Source organism: Hemiscyllium ocellatum, chromosome 5 (assembly GCF_020745735.1).
Source record: "Hemiscyllium ocellatum isolate sHemOce1 chromosome 5, sHemOce1.pat.X.cur, whole genome shotgun sequence".
In the NCBI taxonomy this organism is placed as follows: Eukaryota; Metazoa; Chordata; class Chondrichthyes; order Orectolobiformes; family Hemiscylliidae; genus Hemiscyllium; species Hemiscyllium ocellatum.
The window spans coordinates 88,263,439-88,278,777 of NC_083405.1; the positions used below are offsets into that span (position 1 = coordinate 88,263,439).

A 15,339-nucleotide genomic window follows, 5' to 3' on the forward strand; every position below is an offset into this window, starting at 1 on the left:
TTATTTTAAAACTTTGGCCATATTTTATTGGTAAATTCTTAGAGTAACATAAAATTTGCATTCTAGAAACATTCTGCAATGTTTTAGTCCTTACAATCACTAGTTTGAAGATTGAGGTGGAAATTATGGATTAGTTTTTGAGCACAGACTTTGACTATACTTCTAGAATTTGACTGTAGTTGTGTACATCCTTCAAAACTTATCATTACGCACTGAAATTCAAGCTCAAATTCTCAAGATGTGCAAAGCAGGATGCTGTGAACAACAGCCTTAATCTACAATCAAAAATAACATCTAAGTTACTAAATCTATTTGAGTGTTTCAGTGATGGTAAATAACAATAAAAGACAACTACTTACCCACACAGTTTGAGGATTTCACATATTGGCTTTACATAGGCACCCTGATCTTTTACTTTTTCTGCACAAAGATTAAGAATTTTAAAGACTAGAACCAAGTCTTTAATTGGCTGTTTACAAAGGGAAGTTAAGGCACAAAACTTCATAATAGTTTAGGAACATAGGATCCATCAGGTTTCCCTTCTCTTGAAATTACTTGTTGTGGTCTACATTACCTAACCAGTTTAGAATCCTGAGAACAATCAAATCATCTCTCAAGCATCTCTTTTGCAGTGAATACACTCAGTTTATATAAAAGCTCCTGATAATAGAAAGTTTCCCTCTTTTCCCAATGTTGCTTGGTCTTTCAATAGCTCCTTCTTTTACTGTGATGAACAAAACTGTACAAAAGATACACATACACTTTCAACTCACAACTATGCAGCCTGCTTAACTAATTGAAGGTGTCACTGTTTTCAGACCATGTTACAACCATTACTCTTTCTACATTCTGGCTACACGATTAGAATGGTCCTCAATTCCACCCCCTTAGATTCACAGTATAAAGATATGTGGACAACTAGTTTAGCCGTTCACTGACAAATCTAGCTGGATCATATAAAGTGCTACTGAGTCTTGCTCTTGGCTACTAAATCTGTTCCTTATTCCAGGATTTTCACAGAACGTGAAGATAATCCCTGACGTTTTTCTCTAATTCAAACAATCATCTTAAACCACTCGTCCGATCTCTTCTACTCCATCTTCCAAAAATCAAGATCAAAGAGCTCTGAACTTCTTTGTTGCTCAGATTGTAACTATCTAATTTGCTGTCATGGCTACTTCCCTCTGTATCTCTAACCCATTGGACAAATATTCACTAAGGTTCCCACTGGCCTAGTCTTGAGCATGGATCATTCTGTCATTTCTCTTCATAACTCATGGATTAGGGTAGGACAGTTGATGTGGTATCGGTGGACTTCAATAAAGCCTTTGATAAGGTTCCACATGGTAGAATATTGGAGAAAATGCAGAGGCATGGGATTGAGGGTGATTTAGCAGTTTGGATTAGAAATTGGTTTTCTGTAAGGAGGCAACGAGTGGTGGTTGATGGAAAATATTCAGTCTACAGTCCGGTTACCAGTGGTGTGCCACAAGGATCTGTTTTGGGACCATTACTGTTTGTTATTTTTGTAAACAATTTGGGCAGAGGCACAGGTGGATGGGTTAGTAAGTTTGCAGATGATACTAAAGTCAGTGGAGTGGTGGGCAGTGTGGAAGAATGTTGCAGGTTGCAGGGGGTCTTGGGTAAACTGCAGAATTGGGCTCAGTCGTGGCAAATGGAGTCCCATACAGATAAATGTGAGGTGCTTCACTTTGGGAAGAATAACAGGAAGACAGGATACAGGGTCAATGGAAAGATTCTTGGCAGTGTGGATGTGCAGAGGGATCCTGGTGTCCACGTACATAGATCCCTGAAAGTTGCCACAAGTTCATAGTGCTGTTAAGAAGTCATACAGGGTGTTAGGTTTTATTGGTAGAGGGATTGAGTTCTGGAGCCATGATGTCATGCTGCAACTGTACAGATGCTAGTGCGGCCTTAATTGGAGTATTGTGTGCAGTTCTGGTCACCCCATTACAGGAAGGATATGGAAGCATTGGAAAAGGCACAGAGGAGATTCACCAGGATGTTTCCTGGTCTGGAGTGAAGGTTTTATGAGGAAAGGCTGAGGGACCTGGATCTGTTCTCATTGGTGAGAAGAAGGCTCAGAGGAGATTTAATACAGATACACAAAATGATCAGTGGATTGGATAGTGTGGACAGTGAGAATCGTTTTCCTAGGATGATGATATCTGCTTGTATGAGGGGGTGTAGCTACAAATTGAGGGGTGATAGATTTAAGACAGATGTCAGAGACAGGTTCTTTACTCAGAGAGCCCTGCCTGCCAATGTAGTTAACTCAGCCACATTAAACTGTCCTTAGATAAGCACCTGGATGATGAAGGGATAGGTTAGGGTGATGGGCTTAGATTAGTTCATAGATCGGTGCAACATTGAGGGCCAAAGGCCTGTTCTGCACTGTACTGTTCTATGTTCTATGTCTCCTCATGTACTCACTGAGTCATCATGTCCTTGAGACCAAATCTTGTTCCTTTGACTCTATTCTCACTAAGTTGCTGACCACCCAACTTCTCCTATGACTCCCATAACAGTTAATATTGTAAATGAGTCTCTCTCCTCGAGCAGTCTCCCTCCACTTCCATCCTGCCATTACCAACCTTCTCCTTAATGCAAAACTCATTGACCCTCTGTTCCTGCAAACTATCTTTACATTTCCAACCTCCTTTACCTCTCCAAAGTTCTTAAATACTTTGTGGTCTCTCAAATCTATGCACATCTTTCCTGGAACTCAATGATCCTCTTCAAATAAGTTTTTGCCTTGCTACAAACAGAAACACCATAGTCACATTGTATGTGACTGACAAAGATAAACTATCCAACTTTGATCATCCTTCCTAACCTGCCTCCAGCCTTTGACATGACCGCCCGTACTATCCTGCCCTAATATTTCTCCACTATTGTCCAGCTCGATAGGACTGCTATCACCAGTTTTTATTCACACATGTCCAGCCATAGGCACAAAATCATATGCAATGGCTTTTCTTCTCAGTACTGCAATGTTACCTCTTTGTATAGCCCAAAGATCTATAACTTACTCTTTCCTATTTATCATCTACATGCTGTCCTTCAATCATATCATCTGAAAGCACTAAGTCAGTTTCCACATGAACGCTGACCACATCTTTTGGAACATCACTATCTGTAAATTCTTCTCCTAGCCACATACCATCCTGACTTAAAACTTTGTCGCCACCTCTTCACCACTGCAGGGGCAAAATCTTTCAAATTACTCCCTAACAGCATTGTGAGCGTGCTTATACCACATAGAGAGCAGTGGTTCAAGAAGCCAGCTCACATCACCTTCCAACAGGCAATTAGGGATGAAAAAAAATGCTGCATGAATGATTAGAAACAGATACAGGTTGATTTCACTATTGTCTGTCTTGATCCTTTCACTGTTTCCAGATTTTCACACTATTTGTTTGACATCAGTTTTGCATGGGCAGGAATATCCTTTAACAAAACATTTGAAGACCTAAAGCATTGTTGGGGATCTCCAACACCAATTCTTTAGCCACCAATTTCAGACCACTCTCTGGCAAAGGTCTAAGACGAAATCATTCTGCTCACAATTTTGGTAGCAAATGTGACCCCAAAGTAAGTTTCTGATCAGATATCCATCCATCACTAAGCTTTCTTATATCCACTAAATAATATTGCTCAACCATAACCCTGCCTCAGCTCATTTTCTGCTGAAATCTTCATCCTTTTCTTTGTTAACTTCAGACTTGACTATTTCAACATACTCCTTGCCAGCCTGCTACACTCTACACTCTGCAAAGTTGAGACCATTCAAACCTCTGCTGCCTGAAATGTAATTCATACCAAGTCTCATTCATCCAACAGAGCTCACTGGTTCTGGTTAACCAATAAATACATCTGACTTTAAAACTAGGAAAGCTATTTCATTTTGGGAGTAATCCAGAACAAGGGTTTTTTTTCGCATCACAACAAGGTCATTTATGAATGATTCAGGAAGCATTTTTTTCATATCAAATGTAGTGGAAATATGGAGCTCTCCTGCAAATTTCTATGAACCCTGGATCATTTGGAAACTTTCCATACTGAAATCGATAGCGGTTGATTAGGTAGGAAAGCCTTTGAGATACAGATAGCCAATAATCTGAAACAGGGTCATGGTGTGAACACCCTATTTCATGTAACACAATACTTCAAACTAGACTTAATGAATACAACTAGGTAAAAACAATGACTGCAGATGCTGGAAACCAGATTCGATAATTAAGTGGACTGTCAATTGAAAAAGGATACAAAACCAAACTGATAACGTTTCACCACCCTCTTCAAAGCATGCAGATGTCTATCAACAAGGTTGCACTGCAGAAGATACAAAGATAGGGTTATACACAGAAATGATCTCAAATATGATGCACGTAACAATATTCGATTGGTAAGAAGTTAAGAAGGTAAGAAGTTTTTAAGCTCCAGTTAAATTGTCTGCATCATAAAAGACTCAGTGATACTGCTGAGTAATAGTTAAATTGAAAAATGAAAGCATATGAGAAAATAACTTAAGTTACCTATACTAACAGTTTGAAGTATAAGATAGAAGAAAAACTAAGATTCTATTACATGCACAAAAACGAAGGACAGTGGATGCTAAAAATCTGAAAGGAAAACAAAAAATGCTGAAAGTACTCAATATGTCAGTTTGGAGGAACATTGTTATTTTTTCAGGATTTTCCATCAGAACTGGAAAATGATGGGAATGCAATACATTTTGAGCAAGTGACATTTTGCTGTGTGGCATGGGCAATGATGAGAAGGTTTGGAAGATGCAGCGAGAATGAAAAAATCTGAATAAGTCTTGATATTGAGAAAATAGTTTGTGACTTTCCTTTTAGGTTTTTAGTGGCTATTTCAGAATCTCACTACTGAGTGGTGCCCACCTTATTTCAATACATTTTTATCTTATTATTCACCCAACTCACCTTATTCATATGCCACTTCTCCTCTTCACCCCTGTGAAATTAGATTGTGTAAATTCCCAACATGGAAGTCAGAGCAGGAATATGGCGGCAGCATCTTGTCTGATTAACTTGCCTGCCATTCAGTGGTAGGGTGGCTCAGTGGTTAGTACTGCTGCCTCACAGTGCCAGGGACCTGAGCTCGATTCCACCCTCAGGTGGTAGCCTGTGTGGAGTTTGCACATTCTCCCCGTGTCTCTGTGTGTTTCCTCTGGGTGCTCTGGTTTCATCCCACAGTCCAAAAGATGTGCAGGCTAATTGGGTTAATGCAGGGTTACAGGGTATGGCAGTGGCTCTGGATGGGATGCTCTTCAGAGGATCGGTGTGGACTCAATGGGTCAAATAGTCTGCTCCCACACTGTAGGGATTCTATGAATTGTGTATGCAGCACAATGTCCTTATGCTTCATATCTACCTTGTCTGTCCTCCTTGACGCTTCATTCACGCAAATCGTCATCAGCAAATCACATCATTGGTGGCTGTTTTCGGACAAGCTCTCACACCCCTTCACATCTGATTTTAGAGCTTAGAGATAACTATGACTTACATGCTTCTGTCAAGTCATGTTGCACACAGAGACACACATCTAATGTGTAGTGTATTGAATGGCTCTTAGCTGGCTTTCTTAGTGCTCACTCACTCTAGGCTTGCAGGTTGCCACCCTCTATGGCAAGCATATGTTTTATCATAGCAAGATCTTGTCACTGAACAATCAAGGTAATGGGCATGTCTCTGTACAACATCATGCCATGTCAAAGTCAGACCTCCAGTGAGTTCCAGAAGATTACACAGCAAACACACTGCACCTGCTTTAGCCAATCATCATCTCTGAGAGTCAAAGTGGACCAGTTCTCAATGGGTTCAAGGTGGACTACCTTCAGTCAGAGAGTACCTTCACACTCATTAGAAGGCCTCATCAAATTCCAGTCCAGGGAATTGGTCATGGTTAATTAGGCCAATGTTTCAATGGTTCAGGGCCAAAGGGAGTGGCAATCAGACAAATAAAACAACAGCAGAGGAGGCATGAATGGCAGGATTCTGAATAGCTATAATCTTTAAAGTAAAAAAAAAGAACGCAACGAGAGAGAGAGAAACAAACTAGCTATGAAAGAATGTGAGAGCAGTGGTTATGATTGAAAATTGATGAAGTCAATGTTGAGCCTAGAAGACTGTAAAGTGCTCAGTCAAAAGATAAGGTGCTGCTTTTCAGGTTTATGTTGAGCTGCATTGGAGCACTGCCAGAATCTAAGATCAGAAAGATCAGATTGGGAGTAAAACGGAGAAATAAAATGATAGGCAACTGGAAATATAGGGTGACGCTTTCAGAGTGAAAGTAGGCTTAGCCTGAACTTAGGTAAAAATAAAGACTGCAGATGTTGGAAACCAGAGTCTAGATTAGAGTAGTGCTGGAAAAAAAACAGCAGGTCAGACAGCATCCAAGGAGCAGGAAAATCGATGTTTTGGTCAAAAGCCCTTCATGTGGAATAGAGGCAGGGTGCCTGCAAAGTGGAGACATAAATGAGAGGAGGGTGGGGGAGGGGAGAAAGTAGCATAGAGTACAATAGGTGAATGGGGGAATTTGGCCTCCCTAACATAGAGGAGTACACAAAAGTATAAATCATTGTTTCATTTAGGAAGAATACTTGGATCCTTGGATGGTGAGAAGAGAAGAGAACTAAGGTCAAATGTTATATCTTCTCCACTTGCATGGAAACATGCATCAGGAAGGCAAAGGATTGTCAGGATGACTGATGAATAAATGAATGTATTGTGAAGGAAACAGTTCTTTCAGAATGCTGCAAAGGGAGAAAAGGAGATGTGTTGGTGATGATGTCATGAAGGAGGTGGTGGAAATTGCACAACATAACCTGTGAATTATGTTATTATATTACTTTTCTGCAATGAATACATAAGAACATAAGAACTGTAGCAGGAGTAGGCCACCTGGCCCTTCGGGTCTTCTCCACATTCAATAAGATCATGGCTGACCTTTTAATGGACTCAGCTCCACTTATCCACCCTCTCACCGTAACCCTTAACTCCTTTATTGTTTGAAAAAAAATCTATCTTAGCTTTAAAAACATTTACTGAAGTAGCATCAACTACTTCACTGGGCAGGGAATTCCATAGATTCACAACCCTCTGGCTAAAGAGGTTCCTTCTCAATTCAGTCCTAAATCTGCTCCTCTTTTTTTGAGGCTATGTCCTCTTGTCTAGTTTCACTCACCTGTGGAAACATCTTCTCTACGTTTAATTTATCTATTCCCTTTAGAATTTTACATGTTTCTGTCAGATCCACCCGATTCTTCGAAATTCCAATGAATATAATCCCAGTCTTCTCATTCCCTCCTCATAAGCCAATCCCCTCAACTCCAGAGTCAACCTAGTGAACCTCTTCTGCATATTCTCTAGTGCCAGTACATCCTTTCTCAAGTAAGGAGACCAAAACTGCATACAGTACTCCAAGTGTGGCCTCACCATCACCATATACAGCTGCAACATAACTTCCCTGTTTTTAGATTCAATCCCTTTAGCAGTGAAGGACAAAGTTCCATTTGCCTTCTTAGTTACCTGTTGTACCTACAGGCCAACCTTCTGTGATTCATGCATAAGGACACCCAGGTCCCTCTGCACAACGGCAGGCTGCAACTTTTTACCATTCAAGTGGTAATCCATGATGGAGGACGGGAAAAATTTCTGGCTGTAACAGCTGCTCCTTTTTTGAGATATTTCAGGTGTTGGAGGTAATTTCCTTGAATTCCAGGAGCAGCAATTACTGTTTTGTATGCTGTTGCATTGTTTTGGAACTTAGGAGGCAGTTAGTGCAGGAGTCTTCTGTGGCTATCCCCATTTCAAACAAGTATGTTGTTTTGGAAAATTAAAGGGGTGATGGATTCTCAGGGGAATGTAGCACGAATAGTCAAATTTCTGGCTTTGAGACTGGCTCTAATGCAATGAGGGGTACGTTGGGTTCCAAGAGATCAATTGTGTTGGGGAACTCTCTAGTCCGATGTATAGACAGACGTTTTTGTGGCCAGCAGCAAAAAATCAGAATGGTGTGTGGCTTCCCTGGTGCCAGGATCAAGGATGTCTCAGATGGGTGCAGAATGTTCTCAAGAGGGAAAGGGGCCAGCAGGAGGTCAATGTACAATGATATAGGAAAATAAAAGTTTGAGGTTCTGAAGGGAGATTTCAGAGAGGTAGGCAGGAATTTAAAAAGGAGATCCTTGAGAGTAGCAATATCTGGATGAATCCTGGTGCCATGAGCTAGCGATGGCATGAATAGGAGGATAGAGCAGGTGAATGCATGGCTGAGGAGCTGGGAGAAGGATTCACATTTTTGGATGATTAGAATCTCTTTTGGAATAGAGGTGACCTGTACAAGAAGGACAGATTTCACCTAAATTGGAAGGGGAATAATATACAGGTAGGGTGATTTGCTCGAGCTGCTTGGGAGGATTTAAACTAGTAAGGTGGGGAAGGAGGGGGGTGGCACCCAGGGAGATAGTGTGGAAAGAGATCAATCTGAGACTGGTACAGTTGAGAACAGAAGCGAGTCAAACAGTCAGGGTAGGCAGGGACAAAGCAGAGAACAAGGTAGGACTGACAAATTAAACTGCATTCATTTCAATGTAAGAGGCCTAACAGGGAAGGTAGGTGAACTCAGGGCATGGGTAGGAACATGGGACTGGGATATCATAGCAATTACAGAAACATGGCTCTGGGATGGACAGGACTGGCAACTTAATGTTCCAGGATACAAATGCTACAGGAAGGATAGAAAGGGAGGCAAGAGAGGAGGGGGAGTGGCATCTTTGAAAAGGGATAGTATTACAGCTGTACTGAGGGTGGATAATCCCAGAAATACATCCAGGGAAGTTATTTGGGCGGAACTGAGAAGTAAGAAAGGGATGATCATCTTATTGGGATTGTATTATAAACCCCATAATAGTCAAGAGGGAAATTGAGAAACAATTTTGTAAGGAGATCTTGGTTACCTGTAAGAATAATAGGGTGGTTATGGTAAGGGATTTTAACTTTCCAAACATAGACTGAGACTGCTATAGTGTTAAGGGTTTAGATGGAGAGGAATTTGTTCAATGTGTACAAGAAAATTTTCTGAATCAGTATGTGGATGTACCTATTAGTGAAGGGGCAAAACCTGGCCTACTCTTGGGAAATAAGGCAGGGCAGGTAACTGAGGTGTCAGTGGGAGAGCACTTTGGGGCAAGAGACCATAATTCTATGAGTTTTAAAATAATCATGGAAAAGGATAGACCACATCTAAAAGTTGAAGTTCTAAATTGGTGGCATTCGGCAAGAACTTTCCAAAGGTGATTGGGGGCAGATGTTCGCAGATAAAAGGGATGGCTGGAGAATGGAAGCCTTCAGAGATGAGATAACAAAGTATATTACTGTTATGGTGAAAGGAAAGGCTGGTAGGTATAGGGAATGCTGGATGACTAAAGAAATTGAGGGATTGGTTAAGAAAAAGAAGGAAGCATATGTCAGGTATAGACAGGATAGATTGAGTGAATCCACCCCACTAGTTACTAATTGCAAACCAGAAGAGCACTAATTTATTCCCATTTTTTGCTTCCTGTTAGTCAATCAGGAGGGCAAAAAGGGGATACGAGATTTCTTTGACAAATAGAGTTAAGGAAATTCCAAAGGGTTTTTACAAATACATTAAGGACAAAAGGGTAACTAGGGAGAGAATAGGGCCCCTCAAAGATCAACAAGGCAGCCTTTGTGTGGAGCTGCAGAAAATGGGGGAGATATTAAATGAGTATTTTGCATCAGTATTTACTGTGGCAAAGGACATGGAAGATATAGAATGCAGGGAAATAGATGGTGACATCTTGAAAAATGTTCATATTACAGAGAAGGAAGTGCTGGATGTCTTGAAATGCATAAAGGTGGGTAAATCCCCAGGACCTGATCAGGTGTAGCCTAGAACTCTATGGGAGGCTAGAGAAGTGATTGCTGGGCCTCTTACTGAAATATTTGTGTCTTCAATAATCACAGGTGAGGTGCCGAAAGACTGGAGATTGGCTAATGTGGTGCCACTCTTTAAGAAAGGTGGTAAAGATAAGCCAGGGAACTATAGACCAGTGAGTCTGACATCTATGGTGAGCAAGTTGTTGGAGGGAATCCTGAGGGACAGGATGTACATGTATTTGGAAAGGCAAGGATTGATTAGGGATAGTCAACATGGCTTTGTATGTGGGAAATCATGTCTCAATTACTTGATTAAGTTTTTTTGAAGAAGTAACAAAAAGGATTGATGAGGGCAGAGCGGTAGATGTGATCCATATGGACTTCAGTGAGGCGTTCGACAAGGTTCCCCATAGGAGACTGGTTAGCAAGGTTAGATGTCATGGAATACAGGGAGAACTTTCCTCTGCAAAGTTTCACAGTCCTCTACACACTTTGCTCTGCCACTCATCTTAATGTCATCTGCAAACTTTGACACACTACGCATGGTCCCCAATTCCAAATCATTTGTAAATTGTGAATAATTGATCTCGAGTCACCCCACTAGTTACTAATTGCAAACCAGAAGAGCACTAATTTATTCCCATTTTTTGCTTCCTGTTAGTCAACCAAACCTCTATGCATGCTCATACTTTACCCATAACGCCAAGCTTTTGTATGTTTTACAGGAAAGGACAATTCAAAATTATATTGAATTCTGACAAAAATCATGACCAAAATAGTCATGAAAGCAATAATTCTGTCACTATAAATTAGTAAAGCTTGACATCACTGTTGGCTACGAGACTATCTTAAGGCTCATTCTTGGGATGAGTTACAATGATGTGTGATTCAGAAGGATGTGCAACAGTGGAATATAAAGTGACACTTAAAGAATATTTTTTCTTAAATTGGGGCTTCATATTCTCAAATTTTCAACTATCATCCGAGTTCTGTTAATTTGTCAGCAACATTTACTTGCTAGCAGGTTATAACCATTGCATTTCAGTCTAAATACTCTGCAAATTTTCTTTAACCAACATAATTTGTCATAATTTACAACTGAGTTTCAGGTATTATACTGTTAACTTCAGACAATAGAAAATCATTTGGTCAAAAAAGGCCAAAAATTGGAATTTGATATTATGTCAAGGGAATTACATTGAATAAATAATTTAAAAACAGTCCAACTGCTCATGTTTGAGTTTATGCTCCAGTTCAGTCTATTTCTTCATTTAACACAAGCAGCTTAATCCTTTATTTAGATTAGATTAGATTACTTACAGTGTGGAAACAGGCCCTTCGGCCCAACAAGTCCACACCAACCCTCCAAACAGCAACCCACCCAGACCCATTTCCATACATTTACCCCTTCATCTAATACTATGGGCAATTTAGCATGGCCAATTCACCTAACCTGCACATCTTTGTGATTGTGGGAGGAAACCAGAGCATCCGAAGGAAACCCACGCAGACACGGGGAGAATGTGCAAACTCCACACAGACAGTTGCCCAAGGTGGGAATTGAACCTGGGTCTCTGGTGTTGTGAGGCAGCAGTGCTAACCACTGTGCCACCGTGCCGCCCCTATTGCCGTGTTCCAATATACTTTTGCACCATTCTCAAACTGTAACACAGTATGTTAATCAGCAAAGGGATCACAGGATTATAGTAGAAATATTTACAAACTTATCAATTCATTGGAAAGTACCAATTGAAACAGATCATGTAATTTTAGGAAGACTTGTTTCTTGAGAGAGTACATACCGTATATACTCGAGTAATAGTCAATCTCATGTCAAAATTGACCCGCTACGTTTGGCCAAATAATCTGGAATTTTCCACATATCTCACGTAAAAGTCCACCCTAGTTCTTCACAGATAACAGATCAACGTTTATGAGTCAGTGTGCCAGCTATCACGTCCCGCACCAGCTTTCCAGTCCAGTGGTTGTTCCGGTCCGCTCCTGGCCTTCCAATCTGGGTTTTCAGAATTACCATAATTCATTATTTATTTTTAGTTGTTTAGAAATCAATTGGTCTTCTGCTAATGATATGGTATGAATGTTGACAGGCATGAATTTCAGGCCCTCAAAAGTAGTATCCATGTAATAGTCAACCTCATAACCTTAAAAAAAATTGACTATTATTCGAGTATATACAGTAACTGGGAGCAATTGTCAACTGTTCATTGTAAGGAATAATATACAATGGGAATGTGATAGTTATGAAGTATAAAGAAGGAATGTTCCGCTCTGAATGTTGCCTACAAAAAGAAAACAGTGTTTAATCAATAATAATTTACTATAAACCAATTAAATAATTGGTCTCTATGGGGATTGTAATGTTGGCTATGACTTTTCAAAACCCCCCAGATTCTTAAAGATCTCTGCTGACTGGAAGTTAGCAAATGGTAACACAGCTATTCAGGAAAGGATAATGAAAAAAATCAAGGAACAGGCCAATTACCCTGACATCAATCATCCTGGAAATTGCTGGAATCGATTGATACTTATTAATTTTTTGTGGGTGTAATTTCTGAGGTAGATAAACAGTTGAAGTTGCATATTTGGATTTTCAAATGGCATTTGGGAGACAGAGATGGAAGTGTAGTGGTAATGCCACTGGATTGGTAATCCAGAAACTCAGATAACATTCTGGGGTATGGGTTCAATCCTGCCATTGTAGATGGTAAAATCTGAATTCAAATCGGGAATAAAAAGTTAATCTAATGACTATGCAACTAATCACTATCAATTATTATAAAAACCCATGAGCTTCATTAATGTCCTTTAGGGAAGGAAATCTGGCTTACATTTAACTCAGATATACAGCAATGTGGTTGAGTCTTAACTGCTCTCTGGGAAATTAGGAATGGGCAGTAAATGCTAGGCCAGCTAATGACATCCACATCCCATCAATGAAACAAATTAAAATGCCACACAAGTTAAAAATCCACCAAGCTGTTATTGATATATAATTACTGGAAGATTGATTAATGTTTTCGAAGAAAAGGCAAATAAAGTATTTTCAAATTGGGAGGTCTGACAAGTGGCATGTTGCAAAGGTCAGTGCTGGGGCCTCAGCTATTTACAATTTACATCAAAGACTTAGATAGGGAGACATAGATTGCAAATAAAAGTTAAGCATGAATGTAAATTGCGAGAAAGACACAAAGAGGTTGGAAAATATAAAGATTAGGTGAGTGGGGAATTATGAGGCAGATGGAATTGGAGGTTGTTCACTTTTATTTTGTTAGAACCAAGGTATGGCTTTAAGTTTCATCTATAGTTTGTATTTTTTTGTGTACCAAATGGAGACATGGTTTTCCTTTCATTTTTAGATGTTTTTGTGAGCTTGGTGCTGAGGTATCAAGAGGTCCTATTTATACACATGCATTTTTAATGAGGTTTTGCAACCCTTGAAGAGATGGTGGTTTGGTGGTTTAGTGTACTTAAAAAAGTAGAGAAAAAACTATGCTGTTGCCTAATGACAGGAGTCGGTGTGGGGGAGGTTGGGGGTTGGGGGGGCATTTTGGCTCAGGGATTAGCACTACTGCCTCACAGCACTACGGACCCAGGTTGATTTCCACCCTCAGGTGTCTGTGTGGTGTCTGCACATTCTCCCTGTGTCTGCGTGGGTTTCCTCTGGGTGGTCTGGGTCCCTCCCACAATCCAAACATTGCAGATTTGGTAATTGGCCATGCTAAATTGCCTGTAGTATCCAGAGATGTGCAGGCTAGGTGGATTATAGAGTCACAGAAATGTACAGCACAGAATCAAACCTTTCGGTCCAACTCATCCATGCCAACCAGATATTCTAAATTAATCTAATTCCATTTGCCAGCATTTGGTCCATATCCCTCTAAACCCTTCCTTTTCATATACCCACCCTGATGTCTTTTAAGTGTTGGAATTGTACCATTCTCAAGCACTTCCTCTGGCAGCTCATTCCATACTCGCACCAGTCTCTGAAAAAGTTGCCCCTTAGGTTCCTTTTATATCTTTCCCATCTCACACTAAACCTATTCCCTCTCGTTCTGGACGCCCCCACCCCAGGGAAAAGACCTTGCCTATTTATCCTATCCATGCCTTTCATGATTTTATAAACCTCTATAATATCAGCCCACAGCTTCTGATGCTCCAGGGAAAATAGCGCCATTCTGTTCAGCCTCTCCCTATAGCTCAAATCCTCCAATCCTGGAGACATCCTCGTAAATCTTTTCTGAACCTTTTCAAGTTTCACAACATCCTTTGTATAGCAGGGAAACCAGAATTGCATGTAGTGTTCCAAAAGTGGCTGAGCCAGTGTCCCATATAGCCGCAACATGACCTTTCAACTCCTATACTCAATGCACTGACCAATAAAAGCAAGCCATGGGAAATACAGGTTATAGGGTAGGGGAGGTGGGTCTGTGTTGGATGTTTCTTGGAGGGTTGGAATGGACTTGAAAGGCTGAGTAGCCTGCTTCCACACTGAAGGGATTCTACAATCTATGCCACAGTGAGTCCAGAAATATAAAGTAAACATCCAGTCAGTGCATGTGTATGTGTGTCTGTTAACACAAGTAGGTTCAGTGAAGATCAGGAATTCAAATTTATCAGACATTAAAGACAAAAAAAGGCCATTTCATTATGAATGTGTAGAAGTATACTGTACCTTTAGGATAGTGAAGGACTTGGCAAACACTAAGTGCTAGAGAATTTACAATGTAACATTTGGTTCAGAACAGATAGCACTGCTGAGTTGCTATGAGACAAAAACAAATTCGAATTTTGCTAATCAGTTTAAATTATACCCCAAAAATACCAAATTATAATCAAGTTTGAATTTAGTAGTGTAAGGAGATCTCAGCTATCTGTAAGAATAATAGGATGGTTATGGTAGGGGATTTTAACTTTCCAAACATAGACTGGGACTGCCATGGTGTAAATGGTTTGGGTGGAGAGGAATTTGTTAAGTGTGTACAAGAAAATTTTCTGATTCAGTATGTGGTTGTCCCTACTAGAGAAGGTGCAAAACTTGAACTACTCTTGGGAAGTAAGGCAGGGCAGGTGACTGAGGTGTCCGTGGGGGAGCACTTTGGGGCCAGCGACCATAATTCTACTAGATTTAAAATAGTTTTGGAAAAGGATAGACCAGATCTAAAAGTTGAAGTTCTAAACTGGAGCAAGGCCAATTTTGATGGCATTAGGCAAGAACGTTCAAAAGCTGATTGGGGGTGGATGTTTGCAGGTAAAGGAATGGCTGGAAAATGGAGAGCCTTCAGAATTGAGATAACGAGAATCCAGAGAAAGTATTTTCCTGTTCGGGTGAAAGGAAAGGCTGGTAGGTATAGGGAATGCTGGATGACTACAG

General features: G+C 40.4%; 1 protein-coding gene across 1 annotated transcript in view; it reads right to left on the bottom strand.

Moving 5' to 3' along the window:
* Positions 1 to 15,339, bottom strand: part of LOC132816210 (cilia- and flagella-associated protein 69-like) — a 122,298-nt gene that overhangs the window by 98,544 nt on the left and 8,415 nt on the right. Inside the window, exons 3-4 of the mRNA XM_060825704.1 lie at positions 4,291 to 4,356; positions 360 to 469 (exon numbers count right to left, since the gene is read on the bottom strand). Of these exons, the coding sequence (XP_060681687.1) occupies positions 360 to 469; positions 4,291 to 4,356 (176 nt within the window). The remainder of the gene's footprint in view (positions 1 to 359; positions 470 to 4,290; positions 4,357 to 15,339) is intronic.